The 24,346-nt window shown below is 35.5% G+C and overlaps 1 protein-coding gene across 8 annotated transcripts in view; it reads left to right on the top strand.

Annotated features, from left to right (window-relative positions):
- Akap9 (A-kinase anchoring protein 9) overlaps positions 1-23,751 on the top strand; it is a 156,226-nt gene extending 132,475 nt beyond the window's left edge. For 7 of the 8 annotated variants that reach the window (XM_074064769.1, XM_074064763.1, XM_074064766.1 and 4 more), the window contains 19 exons: positions 403-540; positions 1,059-1,547; positions 1,969-2,032; positions 2,122-2,243; positions 2,824-3,015; positions 3,243-3,431; positions 6,621-6,765; positions 8,832-9,051; positions 9,878-10,028; positions 12,723-13,391; positions 13,641-13,849; positions 14,135-14,240; positions 15,689-15,871; positions 16,791-16,991; positions 17,840-18,072; positions 20,002-20,087; positions 21,225-21,351; positions 22,050-22,189; positions 23,201-23,751. In XM_074064769.1, the coding sequence (XP_073920870.1) occupies positions 403-540; positions 1,059-1,547; positions 1,969-2,032; positions 2,122-2,243; positions 2,824-3,015; positions 3,243-3,431; positions 6,621-6,765; positions 8,832-9,051; positions 9,878-10,028; positions 12,723-13,391; positions 13,641-13,849; positions 14,135-14,240; positions 15,689-15,871; positions 16,791-16,991; positions 17,840-18,072; positions 20,002-20,087; positions 21,225-21,351; positions 22,050-22,189; positions 23,201-23,238 (3,702 nt within the window). In that variant the 3' untranslated portion in view covers positions 23,239-23,751. The remainder of the gene's footprint in view (positions 1-402; positions 541-1,058; positions 1,548-1,968; positions 2,033-2,121; positions 2,244-2,823; positions 3,016-3,242; positions 3,432-6,620; positions 6,766-8,831; positions 9,052-9,877; positions 10,029-12,722; positions 13,392-13,640; positions 13,850-14,134; positions 14,241-15,688; positions 15,872-16,790; positions 16,992-17,839; positions 18,073-20,001; positions 20,088-21,224; positions 21,352-22,049; positions 22,190-23,200) is intronic. The other variant, XM_074064767.1, reaches the window with a different exon arrangement.
- Positions 23,752-24,346: the final 595 nt, after the last annotated feature.

Raw genomic sequence — 24,346 nt, 5'->3', positions numbered from 1 at the left:
AATAGCATTTCCCATAAGAAATGTCTTATTTATATCAGGTATCCTTTGAAGAAAGTAACATGAATATAAAACTCTTGAATAATAAAATTCTTAATAATTTATACATTTTTAAAGTACATACTGATGACATGATTTACCTTCATTCTCAGCAAATCACTCTTATTCCCTTAAGACTATAAAACGCAGAGGGGAAGGAGAGAGGGACAAAGGCAAAAAAAAAAAAAAGAGAATATGAAATGGTTTAGAAAAGGTTTGCCTCTTTGTTGAAAAAGTATTGTAATTTCAACCTCTTTGATCTGTAGGCAGTCATTTCTGGAAAAGCTTCATTAGAATCTGTAAGTACCTTGAACTTAGCTGTTATTTTTAAATGATGTGTTTCTTATGTTTTCTGCTGTCACTCAGGCAACTACTGAACTAATTCATACCCATGGAGAAAGTGGATTTTTTGGTGAACTTGAGGCTCTTAGAGCTGAGTCAGTGACTAACAAAGAATTTGCCAGTTATAAAGAAAAGGCAGAGAAACTTCAAGAAGAGCTTTTGGTAAGATAAGTACCATAGATCTAATTCATTCATTTCTACCTGTCTTATTTTCCTTTTAGAATATATTCTAAAAAATAAAACCCAAATCCATAATTTCAAATGCTAGAAAAAAAAATCTTTTGTAGATTTAATGAAACATTCACTGTTACACATTTCTTTACCAGCATCTTCTCCTTACTTGACTTTCCTGGGAATCTTTGTTAGGAGAATGCTTTTACTCTCTAGTTTATTAGCAGTAAAGGAGAAAGACAGGCGTTAAAGAGAACTATAAATCCCATGAAAACCAAAAGTAGAGGCTGATAAAATTATTTCACTCCTATAGTAGATCTGTGGCCATACATATGGTATATGTGACAGTATATGTAAACTCTGAGGGTTTCTGCAATGTTTTTTCTATTATTCAGAGGCAAATGAACATACAAGCATGAATTACACTCTCCCGTTCCTCACCTGAGTTCAATTAATATGCAAAAATTTTAACTGAATTCTCTATTGCTGTTTTATTCATTATGTTTTAGGTAAAAGAAAGAAATATAGCATCTCTTCAGAACGATTTAAGCCAAGTCAAGTATCAGCTTACAAAGGCAGAAGAGAAATTATCCTTCTTCTTAGACAAAGAAGATAAAACTGAAGTACAAGAACACAGAAAGGTCTGCATGTTAGAGCCACTTCCTGTTAAAGTGGGTAAAAGCTGTGCTTCTCAGATAGAGGGAACGCTCCAGGTCAGCAGCGGCAGTCAAACCCCACAGACTCTTGTTAGAAATGCAGGGATTCAGAGTGATGTACAGAGTGAGTGTTCATCAGAGGAAGTCAATGAGGTAATCAGTCAGTTTACTGAAAAAATTGAGCAGATGCAAGAACTACATGCTGCTGAAATTTTGGATATGGAATCCAGACATATCTCAGAAACTGAAACTTTGAAGAGGGAGCATTATGTTGCCATTCAGTTACTGACAGAGGAATGTGGCTCCTTGAAGGCAGTGATACAGTGTCTGAGCTCTAAAGAGGTATTTGGTTCTCATAATACATGTTTTGTTTTGTTTTTCCAACAATCCATGATTTTTCTTTTAACATTCTATGTTTTTAAGAAAATTTTTTTTAAATATGAGAAATGTCTATTTTTTCATGATGCTATTATGATTTTAAATTTTCCCATCATGTGGAATTAGGTAATAAAGTTCTTATATGGATTTAGAACCTGTTATGATTCCTTAATTCATGAATGTCTCTCCTTATTATGGCAATACCCATGAGGAAAAAATATATGTGTCATAAACTTTAGATAGTTTAATTTATTGTGACAAATATGGACATTAGATTTATTTTTCCTTTTTTAACTATATCAGAAACTAGAATGGTTCATTGGGTCTTATGTTTACTAAAGTAAAAAATACTTTTTTTTTTTTTGCTGTTTTTTCCTCTAATTAGGGATCCTCAATTCCCGAATTGTCATATTCTAATGCTTACCAAACTAGAGAAGTATGTTCCAGTGGTAAGTTTTTCTGAAATGGTTATATTATTTGTCTAAAAAGTGTTGTATTTGTATGTGTGAATTACAAATGGTTGTTTTCTTTATTTTAGATTCTGGATCAGACTGGGGTCAGGGAACTTATCTTACACAAAGTCAGGGATTTGACACAGTATTAGAAGGCCAAGGAGAAGAAGGTGAAAGTTTAACAGATTCATTTCCCCAAAAAATAAAGGTAATAAAAACTGAAAATCTCCTAATAAACTTAGCCAGTATTATTTCTTTCTTGAAGATAGTAGTTTATTTGAAATTACATAGTAGCATCCTTTCTGAAGAGAGAATTGCATAGCTAGAAAGCTCCTTGGGGATGGAGGGTCTGTTTCATCTTATTCCCATATTTCACAGATAATAAAGTACAGTATACTTTGTGATTATGCTTATGAAGGGTTTTTTTTAATAATTTTATTCCCAGTGTCTTTATTTGCCAAAATTATTAAAGCAATCTCAAGGAGTAAGAGTTACTTCCCACCTTCTTTCTTTTGGTCAAATCAGTGGCTAGTCATTAAATCTAGGAAGAGTACATTGGCTAAATAGAAAGAAGGAACTTAGAAATGAGAATTGTGAAAAGTCATAGAGAGTCTTGGGATTAGCTTACCCCTCCACAGGAAGCAGCATTTGGAAGAATCTGGCTGGGTCTCCTGTCTTCATTGACTTTTCTGAGTCAGACTAGTTTGATAAGTTACATTGCTTTAAATATACTTATTTTTATATGTTCAGTCTTTGAAGAAGTCATAATTTTGGGTTTTGGTTTCTAGGGATTACTGAGAGCTGTCCATAATGAGGGCATGCAGGTGCTTTCTCTCACAGAGTCACCCTATGGTGATAGAGAGGACCCTTCTGTTCAGCAAATTTCAGAATCTTGGCTAGAAGAGAGAAGAGCTTACCTCAGTACCATCTCATCTCTTAAGGATTTAATTACCAAAATGCAAGTGCAAAGGGAAGCTGAGGTACTCAATATTATGTTTGTAAATAGTTTTATATTAACGACAGTGATACAATTTATGAGTTAAATTATGTTTATATGTGTTTTACATGAATTACTATAGTTTCCAATTTGAAAATACATATGCTCTTAAGTTTTTAAATTTTTATTTTGGTTAGTAGATAATATTTTTAGGATGCTTTTAAAACATGCTTATTTGAAAACTAACTTTTGTATTTCATACTCTGCTAGGTTTATGATAGTTCTCAATCTCGTGAAAGCCTCTCAGACTGGCGTGGTGAACTCCTACTTGCCCTTCAACATGTTTTCTTGAAGGAACGCAGCACTTTACTAGCTGCATTTCAGACTGAGCTGACAGCTCTAGGCACTAGAGATGTAGCTGGACTGTTAAACTGTTTGGAACAGAGAATACAAGAACAGGTATCAAAAAGCAAACTTTCTTTTTAAAAAAATGCTTTACAAATAGTAATAAGAAAGTGAGTTATTGGTTTTACAATTTTGAATATGAAAATTAACATTTTAGCAGGGGCCACTGAGAATATTTAGGAGAAAAAGATTCTAAATGTTTTATCCTATGTTAGAAAGTAGTAAAATCAGAAAATTTCTGAGCTAATCATCAAACTCAGGAAGTTAGAAAAAAGCAACAGAATAAACCCAAAGAAAATGCAGAAACAATACAGACATTTCTCATTTTTCTCAGTAATTATGTTTTGTAAAATTGTTATGAGCCATTGCTTCTAGTGGAAACACAGGGTTAGGTTCCAATAAGCCTCCAGTCACACATTTTTATCAGCCATTCAATAGACAATCTTGTTTTCTGTGTGATTGTATTAAACTTTGTCACTGTGACAAAATACCTGACATAAGCAATTTACAGAGGGGTAAACTTGTTTTAGCTCACAGTTTCAGAGGTTTCAGTCCATAATCCTTGGCTCTATTGATTCTGGGCCTCTGATGAACCAAAACACCATGGAGTAGGTGCTATGACAGAGGCCACTCACCTCATGCCAGACAGGAAGTAGAGAGAAAGAGAGAGAGGAAGGAATCAGGTGTACCCCCAGTGACTTATTTCCTCCTTCTCAGCCCCTTCTCCTAAAATTTCCACTACTTCCCAAAATAGTGTCACAAGCTGGGAACCAAGCTTTCAGCCCATGAGCCTATGGGGAACATTTCATAGTCAAACCCTAACAGTGTTTCCATTTGAAGATATCTTTTTTAGTATATATTATTGATTCATTGACATTGAACATGGTCAAAAACAGTGTAACTCATGCCTGAAAGAAGTTTATGTGATACACATTTTTACCTTAAGATGCTGCACAGGTTTCATGTACTAAAAAACATGTGGTGCTTTACTTGGGGGCCATTTTAAACCATAAAATCACAAATAAAACACATAAATATGAAAAATAAGACACCAAACAGACTGAAAACATTTGTGTCTACACTATGAGAGCTAAAGTGAAAAGGCACAGTGTTCCCTTGTTTGACTTCAGCTAGGAACATTAATCAGTTTATATTTTTTGCTGTTCTGTATGTGTATGAATGACAGTGAAAGCAATACTAGTATTGATTTTGAGATTACACATAAATTTTAATGAGTAGTCAAATATGCAAGTATGGAATCTATGAATAATGAAGATTAAAGTTGGCTCTTTGAAAAGGCTAATAAAACAAGCTTTTCTGGAGAATTGTGTTAAGAAAAATAAAATATTTTTAAGCATTAAGAATGAAGTAGGATCATAACTAAAAATATAGCTGAGATATAAAAACAAAAAAATACTATGAATAATTTCCTACATTTTAAAACATGGGTGAAATGAACAGGTTTTCTTTTTTTAAAAAATTATGCAGATTCATTTAGTAAGAAATGGAAAACCTAAAAAGACCTATGACTAGTAACAGAGTCCTATCAATAGTTAAAAGTCTATTCATAACGCTTTTGCCCAGGTCTCAGTTTTTAAATATATTCTCCTTTAAAAAGAACTAGGGTTCCTTGGAGTCCTGGTAATATACCAGGGCTATATCAGGGAAGATACAGATGAACCAGGAATATCTTGTTTTGCTAACAAGTAGGAATTGTTCAAAGAACAAAATGAATATGTCAAAAGGACTCAGACGCCAGCTATTAAGGCTCTCTCATTGGCCAAATTTGGAAAATTTAAACATCAAACTAAATGGTAGTGACAGATTAAGAAGCAGAATAAAATAACAATTCATGAGCTCATACTTATATTATTAGATAAGTAAATATTATCACAGTAGAATGCTACCTAGTAAAAGGAATGATGGAATTAGAAAATCATCCTTTATTAAACATGACCTATTCAAGCAGTAATCATCAATGGATGCTAAAACTAGTATGAAAAAGTTGTTAAAAGCATATTTGCATAGTCTCAAAGTAAATCCCCAGAAGGTTCTTTTCATTATAGAGGGAAAAGCAGTAACTTTGTAGTGGAGAAACCTTGCAGACACCACCTTACCCAGGCAATCAGAGTTAATATTAGCAGCAATGGAAAAAGCAAAGACAGCAGATACTTCCTCATATTAAGGACACAACATCATTTTTGTGGTACTTCTGTTAAATGCATAACAAGAATCCCCACCGAATGCTGATGGATGTGCGAAGTGGGAATGTAAAGTGGGAAAGCCAAGTTAAACATACCTGTGCCTTATGACCTAGCAGTCACACTCATAAATACTTAGACAGGAATGAAAATTTGCATCTCCCTAAGCACATACACATGAATATTCATAGCTGTTTTATTTGTAATGTCCTCTAGCAAATAAATGGATGGACAAACTGTGATATATCCATATAATGAAATACTATCAAGCATTTAAAAAGAAACAAACTTGGTACTCTCAACATCCTTCGTGTTAGGTATGTTGAAATGGCAGAATTATGACAGAGAACAGATGAGTGGTTGCTCAAGTTAAAGGTAGGGAGAAGCTGTGACTACAAGTAGTCTTTAGTGAAGTAGTTCCGTACCATAATTGTGGTACATGTTTAAGAACCTGCAACAAGTGATAAAATTTCATAGTATTGTAACACCAAAGAAAAAAAGCTGCGTAAATAGTAATGAAATGTGAATAAACCTATAGTTTGAATAATATTGCCAGTGTTAGTTTCCTGATTTTGACAATGTGCTGCAATTATTTAACATGCTGTCATTAGGGAAAGCTGGCTGAGGGGTGCATGGGAACTTAAATTAGTACAAAATAAAAAGGTCTTTTTTTTTTTTAATTGAGGAGCATACACACAAAATACCTAGTCTATACTCTTTAAAAAGCTCAAGGTTATAAAAAACTTAATATCAGCACTTGCAAACTTTGAATAATCTCTATTAGATAATATTGTTTTAGTAATGTTAATTCCTCTGGATATTTGCACTGGGGTTACATAAAAGAATGTTCTTATTTTTAGGAAACACAGCAATATTTAGAGGTAAAAGAATATCTGTTTTCAACAAATCCTCACACATTTTGAACAAGAAAAAGTGAAATTCTTAAAAATATTTTAGCACATTTGTTTCATTCCTCCTTCAGACTTTCTGGTTGTTAATTTTATTGTCTTTACATTTGATTTTTCACTTTACTTTGTTACAGGGTATTGGCTATCAAGCAGCTATGGACTGTCTGCAGAAGGCAGATAGAAGGAGTTTGTTATCTGAAATTCAAGCACTGCATGCTCAAATTAATGGTAGAAAAATGGCCCTGAAAAGAGAACAAGAAATTGATAAACCAAGCCAAGGTATATTATATGACAGATTCATATGATTACACAAATAAGTGAAAATATTTCACCTCATTGTCCTTATTATTATTCAGTTAAATATTTCCACTTACTCACATTTTCATCTCATTATCATAACATAAGTAGATAATCTATGTTCATTACTGTAGGGTTAGAGGATTTACAAATTGCTCTTGTACAGCTGTATCTAATTTAAAACAAACACCCTTTACTTTGATCAGTCTAAATACATTAAGTTCTTTATCTTTGTTTTAAAACTGTGTATTAGTTGGGCAGATGGCTTGATGCCTATAATTCCACTACTTGGGAGGCAGAAATTGGGAGGATCATGGTTCGAGGGTAGCGTGGGCAAAAAAGTAGTGAACCTCCCCTTGCAACAAAAAAAGCCAGATGTGGTGCAGCGATGTAATCCCAGCTACTCAGGAGGTACTAGGTCCTGAGTTCAAACTCCAGTGCTATCAAAAATATTGTAAAAATAAGCCATATGTTAAGAAAACAGTCTTTCCTACTCTCTTTAGAGGATAACTGCCTAAAAGAAAAGGAAATCCATAATGAAAGTAACTATTTCCTCTTAATTCTTTGTTTACAAAATTGTGAACTATCCAGTACATATAAAAAAGTAAAAAATTCAAATACACAGTGTGACAAGAAATTTAATGAGTATTATCCTGATCTTCCTTTAGTTAAAACTTACCAGTTTATATATCTCTAAACCATGCATGTTTAAAGTTCCCTGATTTTGACCATTATCAGTCTATATATTTCATGTCTGGCTTTTTCATCTTTCTTTAACATTGTCCCAAGTTAAACATTTGGGTGTTTCTGCTTGTCAGCTATTATACTCAGTGCCGTTATGGACATTATTCTACAATGTTTCTGAGTCACACAACATGCATGAGTCTTCAGAGGAGTGGAATTGCTGAGTCATTGCATGAATATCTTCAAATTTATTAGATAATACCAAACTTTTAAAAAGCAGTCATATCAGTTTGTGTACTCAGTAGCAGTGTGTAGATTCTGTTGCTTCACGTCTTTCCCAACAGCTGGTATTGTCAGGCCTTTTTTGCTAATCTCTTGGGTGTGCAGTGGTTTGGAGAGAGGGTTATTGTGGAGCTAGGCATTGAACCCAGAAACTTGCACATGGTAGGCACTCTACCACTTGATCCATGCCCCTATCCACTTATTATAGTTTTAATTAACTTTAGTTACTGAAATAGTTTAGTGTTTTACATGATTACTGACTAGTTGGATTTTTGCTTTGGTGATAACAATCCCTCCTAGAATCACATAAAGCCTAAAATAATGACTAATATGTCTGCAGAGCTTTTCTCTGTGAGTGTGTGTGTGTGTGTGTGTATACATGTATAAATACATATATTTACATAAATGTAAAATCCTGGTGCATATTTGGAAATCATTAAGTGTAATGTTTTCACTTGAAGATTTAAGTCTCTGGATTTGTTTTTCTTGTAGTAAACATATATAAAGGGTTTGATTGGTTTTTAATGGAAAAAACAGAATCCAAACTGGGATTTGGACTTCCCATTTCTGGAGATACAGTTACATTAAAGTTCAAGTTTTTGCTGGCAATGATGGTTCACACCAGTGATCCTAGCTAGCTACTTGGGAGGATCTCGATTCAAGGCCAACCTGGGGAAGTAGTTTTTGAAACTCCCATCTCCAAAATAACCAAAGCAAGATGGACTGGAGGTGTGGCTTAAGCAGTAGAATATCTGCTTTGCAAGTGCGAAGTCCTGAGCTCAAACCCCAGTCTCACCCAAAAATAAAAAAAAGGTCTAGTTTCTTATTTTAAGTTTTACATCCATTAACATATTCTGTTAAACTTTTATCAGTCTTATATTTAGAGTTCTTGAATCTTGGCCAGTAGCCCTCTGAGAAAAACGGTTTATTTATATAAATTACCAATGCTAGAGATTCTAAATCTTCTCAAAATTGCTTTGCAGTAATCTCCTAAATTGTAAATCAGTTTTATCAATAAAGTATTTATAACCCAAGTATGAATTGCTAGATTATATTTTAAATATTTATCATGTTCCCTTTAGAACTGATGGAATATAATATGCAGCAGAAGCAGTCTCAAATGCTGGAGATGCAAGTGGAACTCAGCAGTGTGAAAGACAGAGCAGCAGAGCTGCAGGAACAGCTAAGTTCGGAAAAAATGGTGGTTGCCGAACTAAAAAGTGAACTTGCACAAACAAAATTGGAACTAGAAACAACCCTCAAAGCACAGCATAAGCACCTAAAGGAATTAGAAGCATTCAGGTGTGCCAAGCTTCGTATAGAATAAACATGTATTAGTGAAGGAATTAGCACAGTTTTGTCACAGACATTGTGCAGATATTACAGAAGCACAACAGTATGCATAATGTTTAAGTGTGAAACTTTAATTTTAGAAAAAGTGTACTAGAGAAGGAACACCCAAATTTTTCCAAATTATAAAGTCATGGTTATTTTACATTCTGTGCCACAGCTTTAGTTCTATTTGAGACTTGTAAAAAATACAGTTTTGACTTTTATTTTGCCACCAACTAATTTGAAGTGATCTCAGTCAGATTCATGGTTTAGTTAGCTAAAATATGCAAAGTATTTGAAGAGATAATGCTTGTAAAAAGAATAGATTTGTTGATGTAAATACTGAGATACTCTACTTTCTAAAGATATTGCAAGTGCAGTCATTTTATTTGAACATTGACTTCATATGCACAAATTCACATGATGATTTCCATGTTCAGTAAAAGACAAGGAAAAATCTTTATTGATACTATTTTAGTAGTAATAAGCTGCATAATTTTTTATAATGGTAAATAATAAGTTGTGCTATGAGAAACAGTTAATTTGAAATGAACCACAGTCAAGAATCTGGGGGCATGGCTCAAGTGGTAAAGCGCCTGTCAAGCAATCTCAAAACCCTGAATTCCAACCCCAGTACCACAAAAAAAAAAAAATTCTAAATCTTTATATTGTTTACATTTTCCTATTAGGTAGTTAATAATATGTCTCAACTTTTCAGTGGATGCTGTTTTCTCTTTACTCTCTATAAGTATATATTTGATCACTATAGTTTTATAAAAGCTCATTTGTCTCTTAGGTTGGAAGTAAAAGATAAAACAGATGAAGTACATTTGCTTAATGATACATTAGCAAGTGAACAGAAAAAATCAAGAGAGCTCCAATGGGCTTTGGAGAAAGAGAAAGCCAAGTTGGGACACAATGAAGAATGTGATAAAGAAGAACTTGAGGTATTGTTAACTTCATCTTTATATGTCTCTGGAGAATCCAGTCTCGATGCTTTCCTCTGTCTAAAGTGCCAACCTTATCCTGTTTAAAGAGTATCATAGGATAGATCAGGATCTTAATATCAGACCACAAATTCTAAAGTTGATACAGGAAAGAGTAGGAAATACTCTGGAGTTAGTAGGTATAGGTAAGAACTTTCTCAATGGAACCCCAGCAGCACAGCAACTAAGAGATAGCATAGATAAATAGGACTTCGTAAAACTAAAAAGCTTCTGTTCATCAAAAGAAATGGTCTCTAAACTGAAGAGAACACCCACAGAGTGGGAGAAAATATTTGCCAGCTACACATCAGACAAAGGACTGATAACCAGAATATATAGGGAACTTAAAAAACTAAATTCTCCTAAAACTAATGAACCAATAAAGAAATGGGCAAGTGAACTAAACAGAACTTTCTCAAAAGAAGAAATTCAAGTGGCCAAAAAACACATGAAAAAATGCTCACCATCTCTAGCCATAAAGGAAATGCAAATTAAAACCACACTAAGATTCCACCTCACCCCTGTTAGAATAGCCATCGTTGGCAACACCACCACCAACAGGTGTTGGCGAGGATGCGGGGACAAAGGAACCCTCTTAACACTGTTGGTGGGAACGTAAACTAGTACAACCACTCTGGAAAAAAATTTGGAGACTACTTAAAAAGCTAAACATTGATCTACCGTTTGATCCAGCAATACCACTCTTGGGATATACCCAAAAGACTGTGACACAGGTTACGCCAGAGGCACCTGCACACCCATGTTTATTACAGCACTATTCACAATAGCCAAGTTATGGAAACAGCCAAGATGCCCCACTACTGATGAATGGATCAAGAAAATGAGGTATCTATACACAATGGAATTTTATGCAGCCATGAAGAAGAACAAAACGTTACCATTCGCTGGTAAATGGATGGAATTGGAGAACATCATTCTGAGTGAGGTTAGCCTGGCCCAAAAGACCAAAAATCATGTGTTCTCCCTCATATGCGGACATTAGATCAAGGGCAAACATAACAAGGGGATTGGACTTTGAGCACATGATAAAAGCAAGAACACACTAGGGAGGTGTGAGGATAGGTAAGACACCTAAAAAATTAGCTAGCATTTGTTGCCCTCAACACAGAGAAACTAAAGCAGATACTTTAAAACAACTGAGGCCAATAGGAGAAGGGGACCAGGAACTAGAGAAAAGGTTAGATCAAAAAGAATTAACCTAGAAGGTAACACATATGGACAGGAAATTAATGTGAGTCAACTCCCTGTATAGCTATCCTTATCTCAACTAGCAAAAACCCTTGTTCCTTCCTATTATTGCTTATACTCTCTCTTCAACAAAATTAGAGATAAGGGCAAAATAGTTTCTGGTTGGTATTGAGGGGGTGGGGGGGAGAGGGAGGGGGTGGAGTGGGTGGTAAGGGAGGGGGTTGGGGCAGGGAGGGAGAAATGACCCAAGCATTGTATGCACATATGAATAATAAAACAATAAAAATTTTTTAAAAAGAGTATAATAGGCTACATAATGAAAGACCCTGTCTCAAAAACCAAAAAAAAAATCTAAGAGTATAATAAGTTGTTCACTATATGTTAAATAGTATTGTAATGTTACCTAACTGTATTATGAGGAAATGTTAGTGGTGATAACTTTTTATATTTTGCTGTATCCAAGGATGCATACTGATTCTTTGCTGCACCATACTTTGGAGATGTGAATTAGTGCAGTTACAGTTTAATAAATAGGGCAAGCATGTCACTTTAATGCAGAAGTTTTTGATTCCTATTTTCTCCCAGAGAAGGGGCGCAGGGATAATTTTCTGGTAGCAGGAGTACTTGCTGCTGTACTTGAAGAAACTTTGGTATGAGCATTGAACTCTATCAAGGCTGGGCTCACCCAGCCTTGCATGACTTTCGGCTCAAGGCACGTTGTCTTACATGGACAATAGCCTCACTTTCTCAGAGCTCTTCCTCTATAAATCTAATCCAGTATTCACTGACTATGGGAAAAATATGTTGCCAGCATTTTTGTCCTATTTTCTTTCTTTGTTAAATTTCTCCTGTGATAACAGTTGCACAGGGAAATGTTATAAACTTGTAAATCTATTAAATTTTTTGTGGTATTTTTAATAATTCTGTACATGAAACAAAGTTTGTTCATTAAATTATCAAATAGAAAAGGTGTCACTGTCTCATCCACCCTGTGGAAAATCTGTGGACAGTTTAGTAGTTTGGTATCATAATCATTCTTAACATGGCATTTATATGGTACTAATAAGTTATTTTCTCACATTTATTCACATATAAGTACTGAACAGTAAAAGCAATCACATGTCATTAATATATGAAAAGGTAATATAAGAACACTTATTTTTAAGGATTGTTATTAAGAGAAATGTCCCTGCTTCATATTTAGCCAGAGAAAGTAAATGCTTTAAGAGGAAAATATTATTGTACCTGTCTTTTATTTATATTACTTGATGAAAATCAGATGACTGTCCAAATAATTATTTTCGAGCCAATGAAAATTTAAATTAACTGAATAACAGTTCTGTCTTCCATTACCAGAGGCCACTGATTTGGTCTAAAGTCTTAGTTATATATTACAAAGTTTTTTCAATAATATTAATGATTCTTAAATTTGATTTCTCTTGCAAGGATCTGAAGTTTTCACTTGAGGATCAGAAACAGAGAAATATTCAGCTAAATCTACTTTTGGAACAGCAGAAACAACTACTAAATGAATCACAGCAGAAAATAGAGTCACAAAGAATGCTGTATGATGCCCAGTTGTCAGAAGAACAAGGCCGAAACTTAGAGCTTCAAGTACTTCTAGAGTCTGAGAAAATTCGAATTCAGGAAATGAGTACTACCCTAGCTAGGGAGCGGGAGTTGCATGCTCAGCTGCAGAGCAATGATGATGGTGTGCAGTCTCGGCCGTCCTTACCCTCGGAGGACTTACTTAAAGAGTTGCAGAAACAGCTAGAGGAAAAACACAGTCGCATAGTAGAATTATTAAATGAGACTGAAAAATATAAACTGGATTCTTTGCAAACAAGACAACAAATGGAAAAAGATAGACAGGTTCATAGGAAGACACTGCAGACGGAACAAGATGCCAATACTGAAGGACAGAAAAAAATGCATGAACTGCAGTCCAAAGTGGAAGATCTTCAACACCAACTGGAAGAGAAAAGACAACAAGTTTATAAGTTAGACCTTGAAGGAAAGCGACTACAAGGAATTATGCAGGAGTTCCAGAAGCAAGAGCTAGAACGAGAAGAAAAGCGAGAAAGTAGACGAATCTTGTATCAGAATCTTAATGAGGTAAACTGGCACTTTATTTCCTTTTAATATTTTTAAGGTTTTTAAAGTATTTTAAATTTTCTTTTTAACTTTTTGATCATAAAATTTTGATCTCGGACTCAATTTATTTAAATAGTTAATATAGTTATGTGCAAATCACTTAATGAAATCTATAGAACTTTATTTGTTATATAATTATGCTTTCTTAAGAAAATATGACATGCTGCTCATTTATAATTACTGTTTTATTTTTCTGTCCAAAATTGCCAGCCAAGCACTTGGAGCTTGAGTAATGATCGAACTAGAAATTGGGTTCTTCAACAGAAAATAGAAGGAGAGACAAAAGAATCAAGCTATCCAAAATTGATTGAACTGAATGGAGGAGAAACTGGCTGTAAACATGAATTGGAAATGATCAAGCAAAAGCTTCAACATGTGTCTTCAAAACTTGAGTATCTAGCCCAGAAAGCCTCTAATAGGTTAGACTTGCCTGATCCTCAAAAATGTCATTCTTAGACATACCAGCCCAGAGTGGGGAAGTAATTGTAAAACTAATGTTTCTTTACATTAAGAGATGATATTCTTTAATAAAACTCATACATCTGAAAAAAACTTAACGTTTTGACCCACAGAAAGAGAATACTCAGTGTAAGAAATAAGTAATAAGTGAAACAGAGCATCCCTTAATCTGTAATGTTTTTGTTAGGAAACACCCCTGAGAAGGTCTGTTTTGATTTTTTTTTTTTTTAATCTTTTTCTTGAAGACAACAGTTTGAAACAGCAGATGATGAAGCTTTCATTTGGATTGAGGAAAATATTGACGGAATTCTTTTACAACTACAGAAGTTAACTGGACAGCCAGGTGAAGAGGTAAGATATTTTTTTAAAGCTCTTCGTAAACCATAGGAAGCAGCGATATAATACAAATTATGACTTGTTTAAAACTGGCAGCATATTGTATAAGAGTTTCTACTTGCTCTTTTTTTAATTTTAAATATAATGTTTCCCTTTCCCCAATAAGAATAGTGAAAGCTTGAAGGAAAGTCATTATACATTATTCATTATTCACTATTCACTATTATTATTATTATTATTATTGAGTAGTTACTTTGCCTTCTTATAAAGAGACCAAGATTCTTTAAAGAGCAGCCTGGCTTCTCTTCACCACTCCCTGAAGCCATCCTTAGAATCTTGCTGGTGTCTACTGTTGACTAACCTGATGAATTTTTTTCACTGGCTGTCTTTAATCTTTGTAATTTTTGACCTCGTTACAAATTCCATCTTGTTAGAACCCTTTTTCCTTGATTTTGTGTGATCATTCTTCTCTCGTTTCATCTGCTTCTTCAGTCAGTCACCCTCATGAGTTCCTCTTTCTCCTCTCATCCTCTGACTATAGCTATGAAAGCTTCTTCATTCCTACAGCCTGAGCTCTCACTAGATTTGTTTATTAAACACTTACCTTAAGCCCCTACCATATGTCAGGTACTGTGCTGGGTTCTGGAGATAATAGTGAACAAATTTGGAGATTATCATCTGGTAGACTGCTGTTGTAGTATAAACCATGAATCTGTGGTCCAGTCTTATATTTTCAGTTAGTTATTAGATGTCTCTTCTTGGGAAAATGTTCCCCCATGGTGACCCCTTAGGAACCTCACAGGCACATTCCAAACTGAACATCATCTTTCCTTTATCCTTCCTGACCCAGAACCCACTTTAGAAAGATGGAAGTCACCATAGACCACCTTCCTTCACCCCTCCCTGTACATCTAAGCAGTCACTAAGTCAGGATTTTACCTCCCAAATACCTATCCCTATGTGCCTTCTACTCTCTGTCCCTAGTCATTGCCTTGGGCTTTCAATATTTCTTACCTGGACTGTTGCAACAACTTCCTGGTGGGTCTGCCTGATGCTAGGATATTTATTCTGTAAGTTTTGCATGCTGCTACCAAAGGAATCTTTCTAGACACATACATCTTGCTTGTGACATGCTCCTGCCTAAAGACTTTCATGACTCTCCTTTATCTGTATTCAGGTCTATCATTCATAAAGTGAAGCAGCATCTTCTCTAGTCTTACCATGAAACTTGTAGCTCCCTAAAAGCAACACGCTCTTGAATAAGCCTCTGTGCCTTTACAGATCACTCTTCCTGTTCTCATTGTGTCCTTCCCTCGCCTTTTTCCTGTCTGGCAAATTTCTACCTGTTATTTAACGAAGCACCAGTTCATGAAGTCTTTTGCTCTCAGTGTCTGTTCACACTTTTATGAGTTATTCAACATACATTTGTGCTTTTGTGACCTTACACCATTTTATTTTTCCAGTCCAACTTCATGTCTCCAGGTACTTCCTGTGGCTCATTGACTGAAAGACTACTGAGACAAAATGCTGAGCTGACAGGACATATCAGCCAACTGACTGAAGAAAAGAATGATTTAAGGAACATGAGTATGAAGCTGGAAGAGCAGATAAGGTGTTATCGACAAACAGGAGCTGGTAGAGGTTATGTACGTCTATTTTTAGAAGTAGCACAAAGTTACTGCTATCTAGTTTTCTTTTGAACCATATAAAAGTATCAAGTATCTGATTCTTAGGAGGAACTATGAAAAATTTTATAGAGATTACAATAATAATAGCTATTATTTTGTGGGAAGCTTTTCTGTACCAGACTCTGGATTGTATACATACAGAATTTCTAATTCACATCTCGCTTTGTACGTGAGAAAACTGAAATGAAGTCATAATCAAATCATCTGTTTCTCTCCAAAGTCATACACATGTTGACAGCAGACACATGTAAAGAAATACTCAAAAGCAAATCCTGACTATTCTCTTTGGTTGTTTATCAGTTGCTGTGTATATGACTCAAGTGAAAAATGCTGTTAAATTATATATTTCTGACTAAGAAACTACTCTGGGAGTTTAAATTTTTTCCATTTGAAAAGCTACAAAATAAATTACTGGTTTCTATAATCACCCATGTATTTACTGGAGAGACAAGTCAGACAACTGTACAGTCAAATAGATAGTAACACATTTGCCACCTTCCATATCTGCTTACCTATATATATAGTGGCTTACTTTGTCTCTGCTTCTCTAATATAGGCTCAACATTCTCTTCCCAGGTGGTCTGTTACATCTCTTTATCTTTTTAGTTCAAAGCTCTGCTAATTCTGCTAAATCTTCCCTGGCTGTGCTTTTGCCAGGGCCTGTAGTTATAAAGCTAGTCTCAGCAGCGGACCCTAAATTAGAGTTGCTGAATATTCTTTCACAGCATTTGCAATTGACTGTAAGCTTTCCCTGTATGAGGTTGGAGAGCTGAGACTAGGTATCCATCATGAGGTTACCTTTTAATATATTTAATTTAGATTCTTCTTCAGAAACTTGTTCTTAAAACTCATGTTAAGTAGGCTGTGGTCTCTCCAGTCTTCTAGGTTTGCATTTGGTGGTAGTGCTAACATTGAAGCCATCATTGCTTCTGAAAAAGAAGTATGGAACAGAGAAAAATTGACTCTCCAAAAATCTTTGAAAAGGACAGAAGCTGAAGTATGTAAACTGAAAGCTGAACTAAGAAACGAGACTTTACTTAGGAATCTGAGCCCTGACTCAGAACATGGCACCCTAAAGGTAGGAGACATCATCCATCCGTTTTTGTCGTTTCATCTTTCACTGACCTTAATTGAACAGCATAAAGACATATAGGTAGTGCTCAGACTGTGTCTTTAGGTTTCTTTATCAGTCTGTCACAATTGATTACAAGGACTCTAGCTGGTCACAGGTGGTTTATGGAGAGATGTGTCCAGGACTGGTACCAGATTAGGCTCTGTTAATTGTCACAGTGTCAGCACCCAGAGCTTGTGGTCTTATTTCCCAAAGTTTCTTCACCAAATAGGCAAATAAAAATGTTACCTTTTTAACTCCTAACAAAAGCTGTCAGTGTAAGAGCATCATGCCCTATAGGATGGAAGCCCTCCCAGTAGCCTCTCTAATGTCTCAAGAGTGAATATTGGAGTAAAAATACCTTAATCAGTTAGCCTGAAGTCCAAAACAAAAAGGAGGATAACTATTTGGAATATTTATTCCAGCTATGAAGGGAACATATATTTATGACTCTTACAAGGCCAGAAAACATTAACTTATTAAAAAGCTAAATAAATGAGCTTTTACATAGTTTTTTAAACCTGCATGATAATAGGATGGCAAAAATATTTTCAATGAATATGATGAACAGGAAATAAAATTCAAAACAAAACAAAAAGCGTAAAGTTGGTACTCACACGCCATTGACTAAAGAGAGGACAAGTATGAAGGCTAATTATGTTAGCTTTCAACTTTGCTGATAAAGCAGAAAACAGTGATAGATTACCTGACATTCTGCTGCTGTTTTTTATTTCTGATCTAGGTAATCTTCTCCTAAAGAACAATTTGAATGACTTCTTATGTTGTCTTTATGTTCTTCCCTTCTTTAAATATAGAGGATTTATGGTAAATACTTGAGGGCAGAAAGTTTTCGAAAAGCTCTTATTTATCAGAAGAAATACCTGCTGCTGTTACTGGGTGGGTTCCAGGAATGTGAAGAGGCAACCCTGACACTGCTTGCCCGCATGGGGGGGCAACCAGCCTTTACTGATCTAGAGGTGATTACCAACCGCCCAAAGGGCTTCACCAGGTTTCGTTCGGCTGTCAGAGTGTGCATTGCAATTTCAAGGTAAAGTCTTTGAAAGAAAATTCATTTTAATAGATTTTCTAAAAGACGTTTCTATAGGAAGAACTTGCTATCACTCAGACATGCCTACCTGCTTATTTATTTCTAGGATTTCATCTTTCCAGGAGGATTTTCTTTTTCTTTTTTTTTTTTTTTTTTTTTTTTTGGTGATAATAGAGTTTGAACTCAGGACCTTGAGCTTGCTTATTGTGCCACACATAGCACCATTTGAGCCACACCTTCAGCCCCTTTTTGCATTAGTTATTTTTCAGATAGGATCTTGCTGTTTGCATGGGTTGGCCTCAGACCACAATCCTCCTACCTGTTTCCTGTGTAACTGGGACTTTAGGTACATGTCACCATGCCTGACTTTGTTGTTTGAGATGGAGGTCTCACCATTTTCCCAGGCTGGCCTTGAACCATCTCCTCCTACCAATAGCTGGGATTACAGGCATGATCCACTGTGACTGGCTCAAACAGGAATTTTTTATACTTACACTGTGTAAACCCTTTGTAAAGGGCCTTCCCAAACACATGCATCTGTTGACTCAGAGCTGGCACATCCAGTCTGGATTGTCTTTTCTTAAAATAATTCAAATAAGCCCATGAACTATATATGGTATAGGCATATACATAGGTGAAGTCTTAGAGGGGAAAAAATGTTTTTGAAAAATTACTCCTTAAGCTGGTGTACTTTTATTTTCTTCACTACTAAATTAACCCACACATGGTACCCAATACAGAAAACCCTGACCTAATTCTGCTTCCAGGTATTAGTCTTTTGGGCCTTTGTCTCTGCTAATGCTCTTGCCACTCTTTCCCTAGTAGTTTCAGGCTAGGAACTTGGTATTTATTCTGTTTGTGGTTGAAATGGAATTAAAATCCAAACTGCCTTGAAGTCCTAGCCCCCGGTAGTCCTGACCTGTCCAGTATGTACCTGACATTCACTTCTCCAGGGATCTCTGCCCTTTTGTTTCACTGGGGCCAGAATCCCAAAGGAATTTTGCTGCTTAAAAAGTTGTATCTTTCAGGTCACATCTTATGCTTTTTCAAGGGATTTTGTTCTGCTTACTTATTTTTCTTTGAAAAATATAGCTCAATATCTTCTGTTTGAAATTACCTAGTCCAGAATCTGGACTGGGTGATAATGTTGATCAAAAAGACTTAAAATGTACTCACTTTCTAGTGGGGATGAGTATTATGCACAGAACTTAGAAGACACTGAGAGGTCAGAGGACTTAGGTATTTTGATTAGAGGAATAGTGGAGGCTCCATGAACATAGTGTGGAAGGAGCTTTTGAAACACTTCATTCTACAGCCTTCTTTTTCTTGTCCTTGTTTATGGTCATGTATTTTGACTCTCCTAAAACTGAGCCTTAAAACTGAAATTAAGAAATCACATCTGGCTCTCCAGAAAGCTCCATGTGCCAGGATGAGCCAGACAGCAGCAACTTAACGCAACTGCTTCATGACACTAACACCCCCTTGAAGCCAACAGTTTTTTGTTTGTGATCACATGGTCTGACCCCTCCTCTAGCTTTCCCAGTTAATTCTTACTGCCAAATTAAATGTCTTTTTTCTTCTCCTTTCATTCTCCACTCTCTTTTTTCATCACTTTTCATCCTTTCTTATTTATCCACATTTGCCCTCTATCTTGTCGGGTTCCTTTAATCCTTAAAGCTAGAAACAGACACTAGCAACATTAGAAACCTGTACTGCCTCTTGGGAAGGGGGTGAGGAGAACTCACAGTCCTGTCCTTCTTTTCCAGTTGATTGTGCCATAATCCTCAGAGGTTTTTGTTAAGTTTAAATTAGATAATCATGATTATGTTGAAATTTCTTCTGTTCATAATTGACTTAATTTTTTTTGTGGTTGTTACATATACTCTTTATAGATGTGCCATGAAATTTTTATCTTGGGATCTTTTTTAGAATGAAATTTTTGGTTCGGCGGTGGCATCGAGTCACAGGTTCTGGTTCCATCAATATTAACAGGGATGGCTTTGGACTGAATCCAGGTGAAGTTAAAATAATGTATTTTCTTGTTTATGGCTTTGAAATCACTGTATAATAGCTGCCAAATAATGAATTCTAAAGCCTATGTTGTCCAAAAACAGCCCTTGTAACTAACAAGGCTAGGGATCTCATTGTTTTAAGAGAGTAGTAACAGTTTATTTAATGACAGTCTGCACTAAGCCCAGCGGTTTTCATGTATTCTGCCAGTCCTATGATGTAAGCACAATTACTCTTATTTACACTTTACAGATAAAAACTGAGTCACTGAAAACACATCATTTGTCCCAGATTACCCAGCAGGAAGTAGTGGAGCCAAGACCAAACTGCTGGCTCCAAAGCCATTCTTCTTACAACATTTAAGTCTGCCTCAAGAAAGGATTGCTGTTAGCCATGGGAAAGAGTTATGGGTTGAATATTTAGCAATATTCATATACTTTCTGAGTTTACTAAGGGGTCATATAATAATAATAAGTTAGAAGTCCCTCTCTCTTCACCTAGAAGGAAATACTGTATTTTGAGCATCTCGGTATAAGGATGAGGTCAGAAGCTGCAGAGTATGTGGAGTTACAGAGGACACTGCATAGCTGTGCTGTGTTGGCACTGAATTACTTGTAGATACTCCACTAGTAGCTGAACTGCAGAGAAAAGGAAACACATTTGGCACACTGAAAATATTTTGTAGTACACTGAAACACCTGAAGTTTTTAAAAACCATAATGAGTTCTCTTTTATTGAAAGTTAACATCTTGATTGTTTTTTCCTATAATGGCATGATAATAGGACTCAGTCTTATATTTCTTATCCACGCTATCTTTTGTCCCAAGTCACATACACTCAGATACTCTTCACCTCTTACCTTGTTATAGCTAAAAAGAGATCTTTTAAAAGAAAATATTCCAATTAGTTTAGGTCTTTTTTTTGAAATTTAGTTCCTAATATCAGAAAGTCATGTTCAAAGGTAAACCAAATATTGAAAGATAAATTTTTTGTAGTGTTCTCTCCATTAACAAGAATAATTGAAACTGACTATCACTAGAACACAGTATAGTACAGTCATTTGAGCCTTTATTAGTTGTGTAGAAATTTTCCAAGGGCATGGCATTTTTTTCTTTACAGTGGTGTATTTTGGGTCACTTTAGGTGCTGAAAAGACTGATCCATTTTATCATTCTGGTGGGTTGGAGCTATATGGAGAAACAAGACATACAACATACCGCTCAAGATCAGATCTAGACTACCCTAGGTCTCCATTACCATTTCAGAACAGGTAAGAATTCAATTAAACCTTCGTGTAGCAAATAATTAATTTTAACAGCAAGATAGACAGTTAGGCCTTTGTCTTCTTTGCATTCCAGTAGCTAGACATCTTTAATTATGTGTGATTTATACAACCTAAGACTAAGAATCAGAGGTAGTTTAATTCATAATGGTTTCTAAGGGTTTAGAAAACCAAGTGTTATTTAATATATGATGTGATTAAACATTTGAAAAAATATTGACTAAAATTGATACTCAGTGGTCATTACAAAAAACATTAGAATCTGTATGACAGCTGAGCACTGGTGGCTCACACCTATAATCCTAGCTACTAAGGAGGCAGAGATCAGGAGGATCACAGTTCGAAGCCAGCCTGAGCAAATAGTTTGGGAGACCCTATCTTGAAAAAAACCCTTCACAAAAATAAAGCTGGTGGAGTGGCTCAAGGTGAAGGCCCTGAGTTCATGCCCTAGTACCACAAAAAAAAAAAAAAATCTGTATGACAAGATGCATTTATATATACATATCCAACATTTACTGAGAAACTCTTTGACATGCCTTGTACTGGACATTCTTATAATGACTTGGTACCTTTTTTGAAGAGTTACTTCTTTGTTCCCCTTTGGGAAGCAGGGAATGGGCAAAGTTGGTAATTTAGGTGCATTATTTCTGGATCATTTGGACTCATGTACATACTTTAATCCTTAGGTACCCAGGCACTCCAGCTGATTTATATCCTGGTTCCTTAGCATGTTCTCAGCTTCAGAATTATGATCCTGACAGAGCTCTGACAGATTATATCACTCGGCTAGAAGCACTGCAAAGACGACTTGGAACTGTACAGTCAGGTGCTCTGTTTTTACCACTTACTGGTAGCACCACAGGGTTTGACCCACAGCTCTTTTCTCTTTTTGAAACTCCTTGACTTTCATATTTTAGAATAATCAAATCTTCTAATTCAGTGCATAGTTACCAAGTTAGACAATGCTTAGTCTCTGAAACCAGCAGAGAAATTTACTTCAAAGGATTAAAGACATAATTTTCTCACCTCAGAGAAAATCCACTCCTCTCCAAAAGTGATGCCACACTGTCTTCATTCAGCAAAACTGTTTAGATAAAATATGCATGATGAGCACCATTGTGCAAGGAACTCTGAGGCTGTAGTCTGCTGGAGAATATGTTCTTAAGTAACACATGGTAGAAAGTGGTAAGGCACACAAAACAAGGTGGGAGCAGGTGGAGGAAGCAATTGCCTTAAGCATTTAATGTAATAATTCCCACTATATGTTGTGTTTTTATGTGTCAACCAAAAAAAAATCCATTTAAAAGACTTTGTAAGAATGGCCTCTCATTTTTCTCTCCTCAAAAATATACTCACTTTCATACTTTGTAATAGAAGTGGGTTCACCGTTTATGATGGAAAAACCTCTTTTCCTTGTCTAGTTTTAGTTCACTCCTGATCTGTTAGTAGCTTTCTTTATTCAAGAAATCATTTGTTTAAGCCAACCGAACACCTTATGATAGCTGAAGCTTTTTTGTTGTTGTTGGTTGGGTTTAGCTTGTTTTGTTTTGAGCATCAAAGTTCCTCAAGGCATAGATTTTGAGGACCCAAAAGATTTTTCAGTATGTATGAGGTCTACAACATTCAACCTCCAGAGGACTTAGCAGCATTAGTCTTGGTTACCTAGCTGTAGAGCCAGTCATGGTGGGTCTTAAATATATAATCAGAAATCTCTTCCAAATCAGTGCAGGTATGAGTAAGACATTTGAAGGAAAATAGAGTAATCTCCTGCCCTGTGTGCTGACATAGTTAGCAGTCCATTTTGAAATCATTTATATGTCCTCCTTTTCTCTTACAGGTTCAACTACTCAGTTTCACACTGGCATGAGAAGATAATCCTTTGAAACATCATTAACGTGATTTTAAACAAATTTCCTTTTGTAAATCAATGATTCTTTTGTGCTTTTGTATTGTGAATATTCAGTGGGACCAATTCAAACACGGCTTATGATTGTATACAAATCCCTCGCCAGCTCATGAAAACAAACTGGAGTTTGTATATAGAAGCATTGTGTATGTATTCATGCACAATAATCATTAAATTACATGTATATTTGTGGAATGCTAATTTAAATGATTAAATTATAAACCTTGTGTATTTATCAAATGGGTGAAAAGATTAAACTTTTGCAAATTATGATACTGCTGAATGTGTAGCTTGCGGTGTCCTGCACTTTTCTTACAAGGCTACTGAAGTTACATGTTTCTGCCTAATATATTTGCTACTGGTGATGAAGACAGAACATATCACTTGTAGAGACCTATTTTTGTATAATGGTAGAAGTTTTGAATTTTATGGGGTATTTTGTCAAGTACTGGAATAAAAATGACTTCACCATTTTCACCACACTGTATTTGAACTGTCTTCATTTTTAACTGAGGCGTAGTTCTTGGTGCATATCATCTTGTTCCATGTGAGGTAAGTAACTTCTTTGAGGAAGTCAGAGTTCTACTTGTAGAGCTGATACCAACGAAGAGAAGCTTTCCATGTGTCTGTGTCAACTTTCTGTCTAGAGAATGTATGGTATTTTTATGATCAGTCCGCGTGTGTTTTAGTGTTACTTGTATCTAATGATGTGTCCTCACAAATCCACGTCTTACTAAGATACAGAAACCTTTTAGCTCAGCAGGAATTCCTGCTCTCCAAGCCAACCCTAACAGAGATAAAACCCCCAGTGTTATTTTTCATCTCAAGTATCCCGACTAATACTGCAACTCACTAAAACAGCATTTAGAGAATTGTCTTATCATTTGATGTTCTGTGATGTATGCAACACAAATAGCTGTGGTGGCAAGTTGTACATTTTTGGAAGTTTCAATTAAGTTTTCTGTAGTAGCAGCTGTTCTCCAATAAGAGAAGTTGTAGGAATAACAGTGAGTTGAAAGGGAGAGCTATGGGTAAAAATCTTTCAAAGCTAACATGGTTGCCACTGAAGGGTGTCCT

The sequence above is a fragment of the Castor canadensis genome, chromosome 2 (assembly GCF_047511655.1).
Source record: "Castor canadensis chromosome 2, mCasCan1.hap1v2, whole genome shotgun sequence".
Classification (NCBI taxonomy): Eukaryota; Metazoa; Chordata; class Mammalia; order Rodentia; family Castoridae; genus Castor; species Castor canadensis.
The sequence above is the reverse complement of the archived record's forward strand: the minus strand, read 5'-3'. Positions and strand labels throughout refer to the sequence as shown.